At 50.4% G+C, this 20,000-nt stretch overlaps 2 protein-coding genes across 6 annotated transcripts in view; both read left to right on the plus strand.

Moving 5' to 3' along the window:
* LOC126569630 (uncharacterized) overlaps window positions 1-20,000 on the plus strand; it is a 22,881-nt gene that overhangs the window by 521 nt on the left and 2,360 nt on the right. For all 5 annotated transcript variants that reach the window (XM_050226858.1, XM_050226861.1, XM_050226857.1 and 2 more), the window contains exon 2: window positions 419-899. The gene's annotated coding sequence lies outside the window, so the exon portion shown is untranslated. The remainder of the gene's footprint in view (window positions 1-418; window positions 900-20,000) is intronic.
* LOC126569628 (probable galactose-1-phosphate uridylyltransferase) lies at window positions 14,420-15,977 on the plus strand. The gene is made up of 3 exons (XM_050226855.1): window positions 14,420-14,687; window positions 14,794-15,228; window positions 15,328-15,977. The coding sequence occupies exons 1-3, from the start codon at window positions 14,502-14,504 to the stop codon at window positions 15,763-15,765; spliced, it is 1,059 nt and encodes a 352-aa protein (XP_050082812.1). The 5' UTR covers window positions 14,420-14,501; the 3' UTR covers window positions 15,766-15,977.

Raw genomic sequence — 20,000 nt, forward strand, 5'->3', positions numbered from 1 at the left:
AGCCTTGTCCACCGATTTGTGATGAGCCTTGGCAGTGGAATGTCACCCAACCTAACTCCAGAGTGTTAGCGAAAGGAAATACGAGAGAAGCGAGAATGAAGGAGGAGAAACAAGGAATGCAAAATATTTGGTTTCAATCGCGAAGCATCGCGAGCTAATCTGTTGTTGGCGATAGTTTGCTTCCTCGCGGTTTCCTCTCTATCTTCTCACCCCTTTCCTTTTGTGCCGATTTTTTCCCGATCCCCTTTTTTCCGAATATTTCGCGACCACCGTTATGGCCACACACCGTTTCGATTGTGTCTGGGGTTTGTTTGTTTGTTCGATGAAAAAGTGTGCAGCAAGCGGCGGAGCATGAATAAATTAAAAAAAAAATCAATTCCATTTCTTAACACCTTCCCATTGCTTTCGTTTTGCACAGATAGAGGGTAGAGCAAAAGGAATCGGGGAGTGGAGTTCTTGCTGTCGAAAGAGCCAACAAGAAAAGTGACAAACCGCAAAAAGTGGACGCCCTTAAAAGCGTAAAAAAGTGAAGAAAAAAAAGGCGCCAACATAAATCAGTCACCAGCCGTGTGGTTGCGAAAACGTGTTGAGCGTGCCGGGTGAAGCATTTACGCTAAAACAGCTTCTAATCCTTAAATACAGTGTGTAACAGTGCGGTTGTGGTGTGATATAAAAAAGCTTTGGAAAGAGTCGTATAAAGCTACTAGATTCCAGACCACGAACACGAGGTCTGCACTAGAGGGAAGCAAAGGGCAGCGCATAGCAGCACGAAACATTCCCAACCTTCCAGCGATCGATCAACGTGTAGTGGAGACAAATCGATAAGAAAAAATAACCCTCACCAGCAGCCAGTGTAACCTGCAATTCCGCTGGCAACCTCGTGCAAACACCATTTAGAGGTAGGTTTATAGAGATATCAACCGAGAGGAATCCAGCCGCTCACTGGCTGAGTTTACTTAAAACGAAATAATTGCCCTGCGTTTAGAAACAACGTCGTCCGTGCGCCTAATTGGCGTCCTTACACGACGAGCTCTAACCCGGCGCTAATGAGCTTCCCATTACACGCGATCGATGCTTCGGTTTGGACCGATCGTTCGGAAGATCATCGGCGTTTATGTGGCGCGATGTGATGACATCATTAATTAACCTTTCTTGAGGGATGAAATATGATTCAATGTGCGACATATAGGGAGGGCTAGTTGGGTTGAGTTCCGCTCGTTAGGCCACGGTCAAAGGGTGGACATTTTCTCTCTAACAAGTTTGGCCAAAAATTCATCTCTCTTGTCACATGCCACTGCCTTCTGCTGCTGCTGCTGCTGGTGCCAGTCGCCTTCTGATAGCAATCGGAGAAAAGCAAAGATCCTAATCGAGCATTACTTACACTTCGCCAACCTGTCGACCGAACGCCATTACAGCGGTGATATTGAGCGATATGAACCCGCTTTCGATCGTCGACCGTCGATTCGGTCCACGTTTTCGCTGGTGACGATCATGGTGAGTGAGGCACCAAATGGTTTGAAACTTTAAAATCGTTTCCAGTTTCCCTTGTGGCCACCCCAAAAAATAAAAAGCTGACCACCGGTGGTCAGTGGCGGCGACCAGGCGATAGCCCGAAGCGAAGCCGGTTTTTGGTCGTCCATCGGTCGCTATTGCGTGCCTGGGCCGTTGCGCAGCTTTCAAAGCACCATCGAGCGAGATACACAGGCGCACATGCAGACGCACGCATGCCGTGGATCGTCGACAAGACAGACGGGGGAAAGAGCGAAAATGGCCGCCACAGCGCGATGGAAAGCATTCCGATTCCTGGCGCGCCACTCCACGCCAGGGTGCCGCGTTTTTTTGAGGAAGTTTGGAATTGAAATCGGATAAGTTTGGAGCCGACGTTTGCATCCACATCGCTGGATCGCGCTGGAAGTGATCACTTCGTGTGGTTCGCAGGAAGAAAGACGGGGAGAAAAAAAAGATGGAAAAACGAGTTTTTCAGAGTGTCACCTGCACCTTGGATCAGGCCTGTGCTCGGTGCTGTGCACATTGCTCGGCGAGATGCTTCGCGCTGGTCCTTTGATATTTATCCGCGAGAGCAGGACACCGTTGGTACCAGGTGCGCACAATCGGTCGTATATCTAATGCTACCGCGGGGCCTGTATTCACCTTGTAGCTGCTCTGATTATGCTATGCCGTTCTTCCCGTCGCTGAAGAAGGAAATTCCTCTTCCTTATGCATGCAACATGCTAGCATGGCTGCGTGGTCATAGCCACTAAAGCCACACGATCGAGCGAACGATCGCGCCATGGGCATGAATAATTCCAGTAGCGCAACAATTAGCGTTCGTGTGGTGTCATTTCCTTTTCCGCTGCAGCTGGTTCCAGACCATTCTTAAGGTGCACCACGCGCATAAACTTTGTTAGATCATAAAAGGGTCGCCTTAATGTTAACTCTAATGCTTGGTCAGGGAGAGCGTCGTGACGCCACGAACAAAAGAGCATCGGATATCGGTGCGCAGCATAATGCTGGAGCCACTACTAGAGCACGGCTAGAGCGACGATGGTGGACCGCTTTGTGGCACACGAATCCCCTTCTAGTGTGGTTATGGTACTGATCGAGCACGTTTTCAATTTATAATACCCACCGACTGCCCGGTTTGCATTCTGGGCCATTTTTATGGTGCGCTAGATGAAGAAATTCGACACCGTTTTTGGGAGCAACGGCATACATTAGCATAATGCGACACATTTGGGGGCCCATGAGCTTTACAAACAACACAAACTCCACTCCGGGTCACCGTGCGGGGGTGTGTTGAGAGTGAAACTCGCTCTGCGCGGAGTGTCATAATTCACTCGTTCGCTAAATCGCGTAGGTGACATAGCGAGGGTGACCGTTAGGGTAACGCATCAACACGATCGGTGCTGTAGCAGTCACAATAATATTGGGCTGGATGAAGATATGATACGATAATGCGATACTGACAGCAACAGCAATTACCTGCGTTGTTTGCGTTCAGCAAAGCAGTAAAGGATCGAGGATCAGCTCGATCGCAACCGCAGGCGCATGATAAACGGAATCAAGAGTGATCCGATCCGTCGTCTGTTTTTTATTTGTCTTTCATACCTTTTCTAAGCCACTGGAATGGAACGGATTTCTTTTCTAATCGGATGATGCTGGTTAGCGTAGACAGTGGGGTCCCACCCCGGTGTGGCACATTAGCTGGTTTCAATTTTCACGATCATAAAGCCGGAACCACGGGCGCCTGTTGTATCCCGTTCAGGGGTACGAAAGGAAAAGCGCATCCATTTCCCTTCGTTTCCCTTCGTTTTGAGGAGCGGAGGGGTAGGCCGTGGATGCAGTAGCGCGACGAAACAAAATGCATCCAACTGTTGCCCTAAAGTGGCGCACTAAAACTACCAAGCAACCACACACTGCAACCGAGGATTCGCTGCACCACGGTTCGATTGTGATACGGCTTCTCCCGTGAGGGGGTGCGGTTTTTTTTTTGTTGACTCCCTCTCTTCAAACTGTAATCAATATTTAACACACCTACGAAAGAAGTTGGATGAAGAATAAAAAAACAACAACTACGATCGCAACGGGGAAGGGAAACGGTAACAAAAAGTGATCTGCAAGCGTCGATCGGCGAGGCTGCGAGGGTCGTTGGGTGGTTTTCTCCCAAAACCGCACGCCTGAATGCACCGGTGAGCAAGTGAAAGATGTGGTGTAGATCATGGTGGTCCGGTGTTTGCTGGAACCGGTGAAAAGAGGCACCATCTCTTGGTCTGTTCCTTGCCATTCCTTGCGACCGCAGCTGCCACGAGTGATCGAAGAAGCGAAGCTGCGAGCATCGACAGCGTAGTGGAATGGTAGGTAAATGGTAGTAATTCGATAATTTCCACTTTTCCTAATGACCGGGTGTGTTGGTATGCTGGAACGAAAGAGTGAATGTGAATAGTAACGTGCCTGGAAGTGCCGCCATTTACTACAAATGAGCTAATGAAATTCACGCAAAATTCGCTACAAAAAGTCAAATGTTTCGGTTTGAAACATATTAAATTCTTTTCGTATGTGGTTGTGGATGTGCGTGGGCATGAATAGGGGGGCGTTGAAATGATATCAACTTAATTATCGTAATGCCGCCTTCCGCAAGTGAGCGATACAATCGACGCAAAGATGCCAGCTTTAATCGCTTCAGCTTCTGCTGTTGATGCGTCGTGGGAACAATAGCAAACACCCACCACCCACACACGAACCCGCCTGCACACAATGATGGGGTGAAAATGGCGACAAAGATGATGACGGCGAAGACGATGGCGATGGCGATCAATTTGTAACTATCAAACCGTAACCAAGGGCACCGTCACGCGTGACATGGTGGATCGGTGGACACGCCGGGACCATCGGCTGCCCTTGCCGATTCAGTTGATGGATGGAAGGGGCAGGTGAGGTACCTTGGGAAATTGTCTTCGTCCGCGACGCGCACTCTGGCCGTGCCACTGCTCCGGAAATGGCGTAAGATGGAGGGCCTCTGGGTTTCCAACGATTTAAATTGAAGCCTTCGCTTCGCATGATAGATCATCGGTGGTCGGACGAGCGTGAACGAGAAAAGCCATTTTGTCATCCGCGAGATTGCGATCGGTTTATTTTTTTCTTTTAGGGCAACCCGGGAAGGAGGGAACGTGCCCGGTGAATGGGCAATTATTGGGGCAATCGATGAAGAATTTCCCGAATGGAACGCATCGATTGGAATCTGGGGTTGGACAGGATGAAGCGCTTAATCGGTCAACCCAGGTCGGTCAGTACCATTAACAGCTCGAAATGAAACAATAGACAACACGGTATCTGAATGGTGAATCGATTGGCGTGGCACTAACTGCTTGAATAGCAAAATTGCTCTCCATTATCTGAACATCGACCACAATCGAAATTTTGCCTGCGCATCACGGATGATGACCATAAACCGTGCCAAACCAATAAATAATCGATGCTCAAAAGCACCCTTTTTGGCCCGGTACGATAGCCGTATAGCGTGTTTAGCCGCCAGCACCACGTGGTCTGCCATACGAACGACTTACACCAAGCGATTTGGCGCATAGACGACGAACTCGTCCACCGCGAATGCAACAGGTTAAAGGAGCGCATTTTCGCTTTCGCACACCGCGCAATGGACGGACTTCCGTGGCTGGCCGTGTGCTTCGCCCATAAGCCATGCACGGCACCAAAGAGCCACCCGCAAACGAGCCTCTTCGGGTGGAAATTGCAAAAAAAAAAAGGAAAAACCGCTCGCCGCACGCAAAGAGAAAAGGTAAACACACATGCGCACGCGTCTCACAGGAGAAGGGGAAAAGGGTTGGCCACGGATGAAAGCGTAAGCACTGTAATGGGCGAGGTAATTTGTAGACCGCCACCCCTCGGCTCTCCTCGGTGTCTCCGTCGCGTCCGATATTGACGAAACGGTTCCGACGGCACCGTGGACGCTGACGCTGGCGCGAATCGCGCATATTTGTGTTCCATTTCCACGGCGCAACCGCGCAACAGCGATCGACACTGGCACACCACTTACCAGCTAGCGTGTAAGGGTTGTTTTGGGTAGGTTCCCGGGTGACCGGAGCCGAGTGGAGAGGCACGCTTCCGGCACGAGCTGGCCGCGAGCTGGAAGTCAGGAAGTCGCGTGGCTTCAACCCGTCTATCACTGAGTTTGAGTGGCGCGTGCACCCAAAGCTTCTGTGCCCCGGACAGTTCCTTAATGAAGGGTGTTTTGAAACGTGGGTTGCCATGTGAGCACTAGTAGACAACGACGATAGGATGGTGTTAAGGTGGTCTGGTCACGGCAGCAGCATTATGTTAAGAACTACCAGAAATGGGCTGAAATCAAGCTGCTATCGTTGTCGAGCAGGGTTAAGATGAAAGAAACTTTCTGCCAGAGTTGCTTTTATCCAGCTCGGTTGGAAATTCACTGTAAAGAACTATGGTATGTGTTTGAAGGATGCAAAACAAAGTTGCTATCGTGACTATGCAATTTCAATTAAAGTTTCGCAACTCGCCAAATGGCTTTACAGTGAATATTTTGCTATGCGCGCTATACTTATTTGTGTCCTGGAAAACATAATCTAGAACAGAAGATCGACGCTCGCTTATTGCAATCCAAGAACCCATCTGTTTCCGCTACGCAACCATGTGATGCACCACCTGATGGCAATCCGCAGCAACAGATGACCTTTTCAATGCTTCATACTGTCACATTCGATTGCACAATGAGTTGAAGGTGGAAATTTGGGTCACCGCCACGGGGAGGGGGACCACTCCATATGATTCCCACACATTTTCTGTCCCACTAGCGGGCCAAATGGACAAACGAATGGTCGCCTTTCGATGGTAACGTTGCCTCTAATGCATAACCAGTGAAGCCGATCCATAAATCGGAACAGAGCGGAAGGAGGGGGATTTGTCTCATCTCGCACTAGTACCGCACACCCTGACCACAAGCGCGTGTCTTGGGACCCACTGTGGCTTCAGTTGCTTCTTGTTCTTCCTGGGGTGCCATTCGCGACCACGGCAGCTAGCGAGCGAACGTTAATTGCACCGAAGTACCGCGGTACCACGCACCAACTCCGTCCCACCATGCCATCGACGACGACGACGACGACGAAAAACGCTAGCTGTGTAACCACCAGCACCACGAGCACCGGTTGGCAGGTGAATTGTGTCGGATTGGCACATCGGAGTACGGCAAGTGAAGTGACAATTGTCCAGTTCACTCGCTCGTGACCACCACTCGTGGTAATTGACGTGGACGACGACGTCCCCATAGCCAGAGCCCCCCTTTACAAGGCTACCCTAGTTTTCCGGATTGATTTACCCTCCGCTCTTCACCACCCCCGAGTTCTTAAGAAGGACCCCAAAGAGTTCTGCTCTCGGTGTGACTGCTCGTGGCCGGACCAATGATTGCCATGTCTGGGCAGTTCACACGCAACGCCATTTTAATGGTGCCGGAGAGGGGCTGGGCAGTCACTTGAATGATTTATGCTACCGAAATTACAGTGCCTCTCCCCTCGGGTTTCGCTTTTTCTCACTCAGTTCTGCGTCCTTGGAGCGGGGGGAGTTTGGGGCTTTAAAAATAGTTCAATAAACGACGGTGGCTGCTGCTCTGTTACGCTTTGGGCAGCCAGCCGGTGGCCACTATGGCTATGTGCACGCCTCTCATTGCACTCCCCGTCAAGGTCAGTCCGTCAATCGGATCGGATCCGAAAACCGAACCGAAAAACACATTCGCTGCCATATGCTGGCTGGTCGGACAGGTGGCCAGGGGCCTGGCCGGGCCTGACCTGGCCTGGCATGTGTTTGTGAAAGTTGTCGAACGGTGGTGGCGGTGTGTCACCCCCTCATAAATGACCGGACCGGTGTCCTCGTTTCCGAACCTGTTCTCGCGCACGGAGAGGTGCGCCGTGGCCGAAAGAGAGATTGTGGCGTGGTCCTTTCGGTGCGGTACAACGGTGTGTTAAATGGCAACCCAACCCACTGTCGCGGGGCCGTGAACGGGGACTGGACAATGAACTTTTACGCCCGCCAAGGGGTGTGTGTAAACAAATGAGCCGTGATCTTCGATGATCCCGCTGATGATCGCGCACCGACCACATGACCAACATGTGAGCCAGGGAAAGGGGTAAGAAGCATCCGCAACAAACGGTAAACATGTGTTGTTCTGCGTTCAAAGCGTTCGAATTTCACCGCGGTGCCCCCCGATGCTTTTCGTTTTGGGGCCAAGATGTGACGTGATCTCGTGTGTTCCGTTTGCGTGATGCGTTTACTAAAAAGGAGCGATCGCCATCTTGTGCTACTTTCTGAACACCACACGGCAGTTTTATTAGCAGCAGCTGAAGAAGCGACGTCGTCGTACGTGTGATGACTCTTCGGAAGAGCTGGATTTAGTTCAATAAACTTTAATTATCACCATGTTGTTTATGATCTAATCTGCATGTGTTATGTGGATGCGGTGCGGTGTTCGAAGGAAGTCTTTATGTGGTGGTAATGGAGCCAATCTTTGAAATGGAAGCAAAGCGTCGAGGACCGCCCCTGCTGCTCGATTGAGTAAATGCAACACTCACGTCAATCGAAGGAAGAAAGGAAGTTCGATCTTGATATGGTCGGCGGGCAATAATATTATGAGCCAGCATTAATGATGGCTCTCACAGAGTGCCACATGCTTACATGCATGCGCTTACGAATCGGACACGTGATTGGCGTTGATAAATCTCGTAACACGGCTGGGAGGAGAAGCCCGCCGCAATCGGTGGTAGTAGCATCATCATCATCATCATCATCATCATTTCTCGCTCCCTCTTTCTCGCTCGCTATCGTCACGGTAATCAGTGGTCAAAGCACTGCCGTCGCAGAAGGCACATCGTTGCAAAGCGTCGCACTACAACTTTCTTCTTTTCCAGCCTATCTTGGTCTTGGTGGCAATTGATTGGTAATGGTTCGTTGGTTCATGCGACGCTGCACGCTGTAGGCATTTTCACTATTTTTATTTTCCCTCCTTCAGCCCTTCGTGGCGTCTATACGTCTTGCATTCGCTGCATTGGCGATTGGCGAGCATAAATATGATGGATTGTGTGCTTGGGATTTGAAAAGGAAACCCTCAAAGTCATTTGTCATACCGGCGCATAAGTTATATTCGTTTAAAGTGTTCACAGTTCGAAGTGAATAGGGTGGACTCCATGTGTAGAGAGAGCGAAGAGAACGCTATATCGCGACAATCGAATAAATCGTTTCCTTTGAACAGTTGCATAAATAGATGCAGAAAAGGAACTTGCTGGATAAATGCAAACGAGAACAAACTGTGTACGATGTCGAACGCGTGCCCCACTTTTAGGCTCCATTTGCCGCACTCGTAGATCGCCATTGTAATGGTTGAACGCAAATCAACGCTCGATCGAATCTCGCACAACGGCAAAGGAAAGCATAATCATAAATCATTCATCCTGGCGATCGGTGTGCCCGGAGGTACAGAATCGGGGGGCCTGGTCCAGTCTTTGGTCACACACTAATTGCTTACGATGCCGGCATGTGATCGAAATGCTCTCGATCTATCTACCACCCTCCCAGCCTGCACGATTTGTTGTTGAACATTTGCTTTAGCTCTCCAACAGAGCATTAAACATGGCAGCAGCAGCAGCAGCAGCAGCTGTAGCTGTCTATTGAAGCGCAAAACTGGAACGGCACGCCGTGGCGCACGTTTAGCTCTCTGGGGAGCTCTCCACTTACTCGCGATCAGTTCGTTCTCCTTCTCTTTCTTGTTTTACCGCCGCGTAAACAATCCTTTTACATGATTCTAAACCACTATGTTGCCCGCCGTTGGATGGCAATCGAGTGAAATTGCTACAATCGAACGGTGTTGACGGTCCATTTCACGTCTTTTCTCTTCTCTGTCGCCATTGCAGCCGGATAGAGCTCGGCTAGAGGAAAGGAAAGTCGCATCTCATTGATGCCATTTGTGGCCTCATGACTTTCGTAATGACCACCGCTTCTTTCTTCCAATTTCTGCACCGACGACAGGGCCGAATGCACACGAGCCGTACGGCCATCGTCAGGCCGTCTATCTCCCGTTTCGGTGGCCGTCTTTCTTTGCAAAATCCATCCATAACGACGACTTCCCGGGATGTGATGACATAATGCGGAATGATCGTCACGTACCGGGGCAAGCCACTCACGAGTGGCGTTCGCGAATTTAACCAACCTTTTTTTTATCGTCTTTGCGATCACTTCCATACCGGATCACGGTCCGCGAGTGGGTGATCTAATACTAGGAGAGTTTTATTTGAATTGACTCGTGTTGTGCGACTTTGTATCCACCACGGCGCTAAACGCGGTTACACAATGTTGATCCTAGAGATTACTTATCTGCACAATCTGGATTCTAGGCGCTCGAAGCGATCACACGGAAGCCACTATAACAAAATGGCGTCATCATCTAAGGTCATCTTACGTGCCTAGACCACTCGGTCTCAGTGCCGCTGGCATCGCTACCCAGCGCTACAAGAAACTTCTAACGATCCATTGTGCCTTCGGTAGCCTTGAGCAAACGATCGCATTGGTGGATTAAATTGAAATGTTGTCCCCTTAGGATCGTTAGCCTATCGATCGCTGGAATCGACCTGACTCATTTTACACATTTCGTTACATAATGCCAGATCGGCACGCAGTTCTCGTTGTCCAGCGCAGTCTTGCCGCGATCGAACTAGTTCACTTCGTGACCATCGAGTTAGGGACGAGCCGAGCCGCATAATGGTGCAGGCCGGTTTGTAGAAGAATATCCCCGTCCCCCCGGATCAGTTAATTGCCGTGCGGCACGACTTGCTCCGTCGCTGGCGTTGTGCTACGTCGAGAAACTAGATGACGGTTGTAGGAGCTGCGAGGAGGTAGCGCAAGGTGCATTCAAAGTGCCACGTGATCATTAGCGTGTCAGAAGGCGCATATGCAGTGCCGGCATTGGTCGACATTGGACGTGGTTATGTCCTGTGTGCGGTATAGATTGCTTGCTTCAGACTCCAAAAGAGAGGGGCAGCTACTAGAATCTTCGTCAATCGGCACAAGGTGATCCGGAGGGGATTTGATCAACTACAACACACTAACCGGAGTGGTATTTACTATGCGTTAAGCTCTCGAGGCTCTCCCGACAAGTCCAAGCGCATTGTCGCTCACTTTCACCCAACCGATCCGATCGGATTGAAAATTAATTTGCTCAAACATTCCCATAAACAACACGGCGGTAATCGGCTGCCTTTGCCTTCGCCGCACGGTACCTTCACCTGTCCGCTAGTGGAAGCTCCTCGCGTTGATTCGCATTCAGCGACTTTCGATTTTCGAAGACTAAAGTGTCCCCCATTCAACACTAAAACGGGGAGGTTTATCGAGCGTGTATGCGTTTGTCGGTACTAGTCACACGTTCACTTTACGACAATGGACGGACGGACGGACGGACGGAAGGAATCGACACCGGGGTCTCATCGACGGCCTCGTATCGATGGCCTTCACTTGATTTGAAACCGACTCCGTGGTTAGCGCGAGACGTGCGAAGAATGGGCGATGGAGTATGTTTGGCCGGACAGGAATGCCTTGTCTGGAGTAGCACGAGCGAGCGAGCGCGTGACAAACTCTTCGCCGGTATTCTCTCGATCGAACGCTACACCAAACGCTCGTAGCTCTGGCTGGTGCGACCTTTATCCTCCTCGAGGTGTCCTTGCCGAGTGGAAGGACTGGTTTGCGTCAAGTAGGAACGAGATATTTCGCTTCGATCGCCATCAAACAGGTTAGACAGCTTTTAGCTCTGATAAGCGGCAACATTATCGACTGCCAGTTGTTAGCAAAAGACCTGTGGCCTTTCGAGGCGTCACCAAGCAGGTTCTGGCACCGGCAGCAGGTTGGAATGTTTGTTAGGAAGAGCGATCGCACAGCATCGCATGACTGGGAACGAGTGAAATTGATTTTCAGCTCATCCGGCGTCCCATCAAGTTTGATTGTAAGCTACACACAGAACACCATTTTGTGACCATCGTCCGGACTCCATAGCTCCGGTAGCCAGCTGTTCCATATGGCCCTTTCACTTTCCCATTTCTTCCGCTGCTCGTATCAGATCGAAACCGAAAAGTGGCGAGATGATGACGAGGGGAGGTGGTGTTTTTTGGCGATGGAAAATCGAAAACATTATTACATTCTTCGGGCAAACGATGCTACGGTGCGCAAGCCACAGCCATGTGGCCACTCTGGTTGTGTAAAGTGGCCACCGGTCCCTCCCACCGGGGGTGAAATGCGAAAAGCGATCATCATCATCATCATGCTTTACGTAACCGGAAGATGATGCCGCCGGTACAATGCATGTATGGTGCCAGCCCGCGTGGTGCGGTGTTTAGAGAAGTTACAGTCATTACGAATGGGTTTTTTGCGGCGCCGATTTGTTGAACGTGTCGATGGGGCCGGTACGGTGTTCAATAAACCAAATTCGAGATCGCGTTTTGCTGCATCCTTGGGCGATCCGTGCCGTTAATCGCGGTGGCACTTCACGTGGACGCGGTGCGTGCTACACATTTTACCGCCCAACAAAATCACAGTTTCACTGAATTTAATAACACTAATTAAGTGCGCCGGCGAGACGCACACGACGGAACGGAACCGAACCGGACCAAAGTGCCGTGGTCGCGCCGCTCGTAACCATCCTTCTCCTTCCTTTCGCGAGCGAATTTTTCCTTTAGCCTTCAGCAGCCTGAGCTGGCGACCCGTGTCGTGCGGGTGAGGGTGCCATCGTTTTTCCATCGTCAGGAGAAATCGATTGTTGCCGGCTGTGCTTGGAATATGTTTTGTCCAACAGCTTGGTGGTCGAGCTCGAGTCCGCTATTTGTTGTGAGCTGTTTGTCACAAACATGGTCACGGATGACGCGCTCGTACCACCCGTTTTCGATCGATCGGACATACGATCGACTGATGACAGACCGTGGAACGGGGAGCGGGTTCAAAAGGCTTCACCCCGACCGACCCATTCCACCGACAGCGGTGGTCACTGGTCGCTTTCTCGCCGCGTTCGCGGGCGTCCATTTTTATGCCCCGCATATTGCACAACCGCCGTGAACGCCGCTGGTAGTGGCCCGGCATTCGCTGACGACGATGCCGCATGACAACGAACCCTGCGCTTGCTGGCAACATTGAAGGAGGGGACGATGCGCATGGTTTGGAGGTTCGATAGGTTTGCCGTTGACCGATCGAGTGGTACGAGCGAAACGATTGGAAGGTTTCGTTGAACAAAAAGTTGCTTACGAAATCGAAACAACCGATTCGTGGAGTGTGCTGGTGGTGGTTGTGGTGGTCAGCTCTTATGCTGATCAGTAATTGTAGTGTGGTGTGGTCGCTTTTTATCACTTCATATTTTTTGGGCCAAAGCAAACAAGCAAACTTAATGCCATGAAAGGCGGCAGTCGATGTTACCTGCAGCCAATAATTGTGTGTGATTGTTGATGTCTAGGAAGTGTAGAGTTGACCAGACAGTTGGTCTTATGTCCAGTGATGCAAGTCTAGACCTACACGAGCTTCTGAGGAGCGCAAGGAAATGAAAAGCGTTTTTCCCTGTTCCCATGCATAGTGCTGCTGATGATCCTTTTTTTACTTCGATCTTAGGTTGGGGCATTGCCAGAGAGAAACACAACATCACTACCACGAGCCATGAGTCCCACGGACCATAGGAATTAGGGGGCACCTGTTGCAATGTTACTGCATTCCTCGGTGCAGCAAGGTACTTCGCTGCCAACCAGCGATAAGCATTGGCTGTGTGGATAGCGTTATTATGCCTCAGCGTGTATGTCTTGTCCATTTGATTAACGTCCCTTTCGCAACTGCGCCATCGGTCGCTGGGCTTGTAATCATCGTTTTTTTTTTATTACACACTAGCCTGTCGTGGTCGTTGTTGTCCTCGTCTACGAGCATACACCGGACTAAAACCTTTACAAGCGCTTGTAACGAGCGCTTGTTGTTTCGATCGCCTTCAGGTTGTGTTTGGCTTTACCTAACCAGATTGGAGGTCAACATTCCATGTCATGGCGCTCCCTTTTCGATCTCGATTGTACTGGAGCATGTCAAATCAATGCACACGGTCAGCTACAGCTTCAGAGACCGATGACCAGCGTGATCAAGGTTCAACATTCTTGTGAACGTCGTGGACTGGACTGGTTCCCATCAAATATGTTCTCCAGCAGTGGTATGAAGTAACCCGGCCCCTCCCAGGGGGCAATAGAGTCCATCCCCATAGTGCACGCTTGGAAGGAGGGAAGCCGCTTGTTACATCATACGCGGGATTGTTTAATTTCCGCCACAGTGGAGCCATTCCTCTTGCTCGCTTCTGTCTTATCTTTTGGCCCTCCTCTTAGCACGGGCTAATGGGTAAGATGTGGCCATCGTTACCCAACCTGCAACGCGCAACGATGGCGAGCATTTCTTTGGTGCCTGACTCGAAGACTAACGATCAGCTCATAGATCAACCAGCGTAGCGGTATATGGTGTAGCGAACTGTTTCTTGGTTTTTGGGGATTTTCATCAAACCGCCGCACACAGAACGGGATCCCGCCCGTGGTAGAAACAGTCCAACATCCCGTCGAGAGGCAATTAATTAGAAGGCCTGTAAGTGTTGGTGATGTTCTTTTAAAAGCTGTGGTGGTCCCTCAAAAAGCAGGTGTCGGCTCTCTTGTGAACTCTGCTGGGCAGTGCGGTGTACGATCACCGATCGCGATCTTCTTTTCAACGAAACGAACGGTGCAATTGAAATACCGTTTAATCGCGTTAAAAACCGGGCGGACTGGCAGCACTGCTGGGAGGGATTGTTTACTTCGGCCTCTTATCACAATGTCAACCGGTTATCTCTACGGTACGATTAAGCCACGCATTATAACAAGCGGCCAGCGGCTGGGGGAGCGAAATGGACCCCCAATCAATAGAGTCATTATCACCAGTCTAGTGCAACGATTCGCGGTGAGATGTTCGACCCGACCGATCATCAACATCGGCGCTTCAATCCGCTTAGCGGACAGTGGGTGCTGGTGAGTCCGCATCGTATGAAACGACCTTGGTCAGGTCAGGAGGAAACGCCACAGCGGAACGATCTACCGGCGTTCGATCCAACGAACCCGCTCTGTCCGGGTGTGACGCGTGCGAGTGGAATCGTAAGTTTGTTGCCCACTCCTTCTCCTGAACGGTCGGTCGGTACGGTGCTGATGGTTTTCACTCTTCTCCCTTTCCGGATCGGTGCGTATCGTCGGGGCACCGTAGAAAAATCCCATCTACCGGTCGACGCACGTTTTCACGAATGATTTCCCGGCCCTGCTGGAGGACGTGCCCGAGCCACCGGCTAGCGATGATCCGCTGTTTCAGGTAGCACCGGCCCGCGGTACCTGCCGGGTGATGTGCTTTCATCCAAAGTCGAACAAAACCCTTCCAGTGATGGCACCGAAGGAGATACGGGATGTGATTGACGCGTGGATAGCCGAGTATCGGACCCTAGCGCAGCGTTACTGTTGGGTGCAGATCTTCGAGAATAAGGGTGCCACGATGGGATGCTCGAATCCGCATCCACACTGCCAGATATGGGCCTGCTCGTTCCTTCCCAATGAGCCCCAGTTGAAGGATCAGAAGCTGCGCGAGTACTACGCCAAACACGGCACACCACTGCTGGACGATTACGTAAAGCAGGAGCTTATCAAAAGGGTAATGCCTGTTCGCCACCGCCTTTCGCGATCCTCCTTTCTCACTTCTTCTCTCTCTCTCTCTATCTCTTTCTTTCATTCGCCTCGCACCCACCGACAGGAGCGTGTGGTGATCGAGAATCCGGACTGGTTGGTGGTGGTTCCGTTCTGGGCCGTTTGGCCATTCGAAACGATGCTTATCTCCCGCAATGGCAACAAACGCATCTCCGATTTGACGGTGCAGCAGATCAACAATCTTGCGATCGTGATCAAGGAGCTGACGATCAAGTATGACAATCTCTTCAAGTGCTCCTTCCCGTACAGCATGGGCTGGCACGGTGCACCGACGGCCGAACTGGCCCAGGTCGGGCCCGAGGCGGACCAGCACTGGACACTGCATGCCATCTACTTTCCACCGCTGCTGCGGTCGGCCACCGTGCGCAAGTTCATGGTGGGTTTTGAGCTGCTCTGCCAAGCGCAGCGTGATCTGACGGCCGAACAGGCGGCGGAAAAGCTTCGAGAGCTCTCCGGCAAGCGTCATTATACGGAGCATATCTGAGACTTCCTTTGAAAGTGCGTCCGTTCGGTCGTTCCGTTATCTTATCAAGGATGAGCTCGTTCCAATCTGCTGGTGCCCACGTCGGTGTAGAGGTGTTTTCTATTGATAAGAAAGTATAGGAGAGAGAGAGAGAGGGTCATGATTACATCGTCCACTGTTTCACTCCAATAATTGCCAATAAATGCTAATGCGCAAACCTACCTATCGCCATGGGCGTATGTGCATTGTGTTTGATAATGTTCACAGTATACTGACTAACTTAACTTTGCTAAAAATAATTAATTACGAAAACGAGCAGAAGCTGACAACCAATACCGTGGCATAGGAAAAGAGAATGCTTCAAGGATTTCACTGATGCGTTGTTTAACACCGGGCAGGGTGTTTATTTTTTGTACTTTATCGTCGTAACCTTCAAGCAATAAGTAAAAGTCACCGTGGCCTTACCTATCGCAGAAAGAGGGAGCACTAATGGAAGCGAATCTCCGTCTTTTAAACGGGGCTCCTTTCAAGGTACTGGGCTAGATCGTAAAATAATTTAAAATTTAATCCCAAGAACCCAATAACCGCCACGTGAATGACGAACAAACATGGCCATTGTTTAATATACGCACCATCAAAATTCAACAGTTTGACGAGAACATTAAATTCAGCGTTTCTGATTTGTGGAGATTGTGTTTGTCAACAGCTTGTTCGATTGTTATTTTCAGCACCTTTGCCACTGATCTTCTTCACCTGGTTCTCCCCCCAATGGGCGCGGTATGAGCATACCTCACCCATCTGAATGGCAAACGTCGTGTTCGCCATTGCGCCTTGCCCTCTTGTGAGAAGCAATTTACCGCATTCCAGTCGGGTATGTGCCGGTGGAACAAGGTTGTTGATCGACGCGGATCCGACCGCACCCCTCACCAGCCCCCGGTTTGTGTGCGAGCATGATTTGCTGATCTCACTTCATGCCAGCAAGCTCCATCCCCTCCCAAGTGGTTCCGTGCGAGATGTAAGAGAGGCACAACCGCCCGATCGTTGGCATACTAGCTGAGCCAACAACATTCAACCGCTCACGACCACTAAGGCCACCATTTACTACTCCCCATGCCCGCTTCAACCACAAACGGCCATGTGGCTGGTCGAAGGTGATACGAATGCTCATCATCGTTGGAGTCCCTCGTGTATCTTACGGCGCGTTTGTACGGTCGCAGTGTTTGCATACTGTTGGCAAACTACACTGGCCCTGCGAGGGTAAGGGCACTTCCAAGTACTGATGCAGCTGGCGGTTGATTTCGGGCCCCCGTTTACGGCACGGGTATTGGTGCATGAATTACATGTCAGATTCCGCGCCGGTCCGTTCGTTTTCCGTAGCCGTTTAGTGAGCTACGATAGCGGCCATTGTTCACTTTGCGACTTCCTTGCGATTCCATTCGGTGGCTTCCGTTTTCAGTTTTTCGGAAGGTAGCTCATCAGCGAATGTCTTAACAGCACTTCCCTGAGCGATTAGCGGGGGCCTTTTGAGTTCTTTTTTGGGGCCACAAATTCTCTCGGGCTCGGGCTCGGGCTACATTCCGTTAGCTGGTGCACACGATTGATTCATGGCCATGTCGGGGTCGTGGTCAGGGTAGTTGGTCAAGAGCTTAGTCTGAAGAACGGCACCGCGTGCGTTAAGTGCCCCTTGTTGCCCCTGGCACGCGGATTGTTCTCAAGGAAACCCCCGGCGGTGCGGCACTGAGAAGCTCGGTTTATGTGGAACAAAATATTTACTCTTTTCCGTGTGCTCCACACCATTGCCATGCCGCAGGTTCCGCATAACAGTGATCGTGCCTCTGGAAACGCTCGTTCAATCCCGATTCGTGCACGCGTGATCTGCGTAGTAAACATTTAGGGCTTCTATCTGGTCTGGTTTAACGGAGGCATGTTATCGTTTTTTTTGTGTTATTATTTAGCTGTGATAAGGCCAGCTATACGCTACTTACTAGTGAGAGGAAGCTCACAAGCCCACCAAAGGCGTATGGGGGAAAAACCATCAAAACTCTTTCCTTTGTGGCAAACAGTAGGATTAGTTCCACTTACGCAAATCGGCACTACGGCACATGGAATCGCTATTGGGGTTGAATTAATAATTGAATTCATTTCTAAACAGCCCCCTCCACCCAATCCGATTGTCTGCTGTGTCTGTGATTATCTAATTAGGCGAATGCTCTAGCGCTTAATTATGGAGTTAGTCCGTGGCGAGTGATTGTCGCGCCACCGAATTATCCCTGACTATGCAACCATGAAATGGCATGCACACAGGGCCACCTCTTTGACACTATTACAAACCATTATGCCCTGGTGCAGCAGCAGGGACTCCCCGGGAACGGGGCGGAAGAATCCATCCCAAGTGCAGGCAGATCCATTCGAGCGTGCAACAACCGAACACCGACGGTGCATTCCGGTGCACCCGTGGGCTTTGGCTGCATTCAAATGGTTAATCGTCTTCATGGCTTTGATTGCGGTGTGCCCGCCGGACTACCTGACTGCCTATTCACTCGCGTGTCGTGTCTTCGCGGACAATTGTTTGTAAGATCGACGGTTCGTCGACGGTGCATCCAGGCGAATGCACAACCGTACGGCGCGCTTTGTTCGTTTCGAGCGTATCATGACCAGCTTGTCGTGGGCATTAGATGGGTAAGCTAATCACCGCAACTGGCGGTACATTGTGTGCCGCTCAAATTGTTGTGATGCACGAATGACCAGTCACGTAAGGCTCCAGTAACTTTGGAAATGACAAATTCCATTCGGAAACTGTTGCGGACCCGTTAAGGAAGGATGTGATGGGGGAGACATTCGACAAATTTCTATATTATTGGAGTTTCAACTTGATATCTGATTGGATCTGTTATCGAATGTGATCTCTAACGTAGTTCAGATAAATCTTTATCCACTCAAATGTCCATCTACAATACAGTTACACTAAGTTACCTCGAAGACGATTAGCGCGTTCGAGGTGTGCATCCACAACTCAACGGATAAATAGTTCCATTTATGCAAAGCCGCAGCTGTAAAGCTAGTTCTACCAGAGCAAAGCTTAGTAAATGTGGCATTTATGTGTCACCCGCTTGGCTCTAGCAACAGGGAACTTCAAAGCCAAACCCAGGCCCCCCTGTGCCATTCTAACCGTCGTCACATGCCGTCGATGAAGCGTGCGTCTTCTACGCGAACGAACACGCCAGCTCCATAATCGTACCACGGTGGCGCACCTTTTTCGTTCCCGACCTTGACAGGCGGATGATTTCATATCTTGCCCACCCGCCCAACGATGACAATCCTCCGAACGCTTCGCGCGTTCCGGTTGGTACGGGCTGTCTGTCGGAGAAAAACGTGCGACCGTCACCGTCGGGGATTCGTTGCGGTTTTGATCGACAAGGAAATAGAATTTCAAATTAGTCTCGAAGCCATTCCCGTCCCTCGTACGGGGCCTACGGTCAACAATAGAAACATCGAGACGAACATGTGGCCACCGCTGCGTTTGGTTGACGATCGAATGGCTTTGCGTTCGGGGACCGGAAAAACTAATGATCTATTGAATTGCAGAATCAATGGTACAGGAAGATTAAATTCAGCGGTGTTCTCGTGCATCGTGTCGTTTCCGATATAAAAACGAAGGAATAAATTGAGCAACGCGTGTCGTGGTAATCCGTTGGCGGGTTTTACAATAACAACTGAGCGCAATCTGAACGACAAGCGAAGACAACTTAATGCAATATACCAAATAAAGGCAGTTTCCAAAATTACTTGCAATTCATAAGATGGAAGTGGTTATAAATTTAATTTGTTTGACAGCTTTCGGTGCGGTTAAATAATTCATTTATACCAAACTGCTCCATCAGATGAAATTGAGAGGAATATGTGTGCGCGCACACGGTTTTACGATATGAATGTTTAGTCAGTTCAGTTTATTGACCTTCCCCGTGGTCACAACATTAATTGGTTGTGGATTTTGGCGCTTTCGGTTGGATAACATCTTATGAGCGAGACAATATTTATGGAACCTGTATAATTCATTCGACTCGAGAGGCTTTTCCGCCCTCACGAGCACCAAAAACCTTTCAGTAACAAGGTGGGAGTGGCGCACTGTTCCTCGAGTGCAGCTAGGGGTTACGCCAAAGCAAGCAGTGCCAAGATTGCGCCAAGCGCGAGTGTAGATGATGCATTTGCATGGCATTAACAAGGCGCGCGTAGCTTTGAACCACCACCCACAGTCC

The sequence above is a fragment of the Anopheles aquasalis genome, chromosome 2 (assembly GCF_943734665.1).
Source record: "Anopheles aquasalis chromosome 2, idAnoAquaMG_Q_19, whole genome shotgun sequence".
Taxonomy (NCBI): domain Eukaryota; kingdom Metazoa; phylum Arthropoda; class Insecta; order Diptera; family Culicidae; genus Anopheles; species Anopheles aquasalis.

Coding starts and splice junctions, on each gene's coding strand:
- LOC126569628 (XM_050226855.1), top strand. CDS start 14,502: ATGTTCGACCCGACCGATCATCAACATCGGCGCTTCAATCCGCTTAGC. Junction 14,688..14,793: donor TGACGCGTGCGAGTGGAATC/GTAAGTTTGTTG, acceptor GGGGCACCGTAG/AAAAATCCCATCTACCGGTC. Junction 15,229..15,327: donor AGCAGGAGCTTATCAAAAGG/GTAATGCCTGTT, acceptor ACCCACCGACAG/GAGCGTGTGGTGATCGAGAA.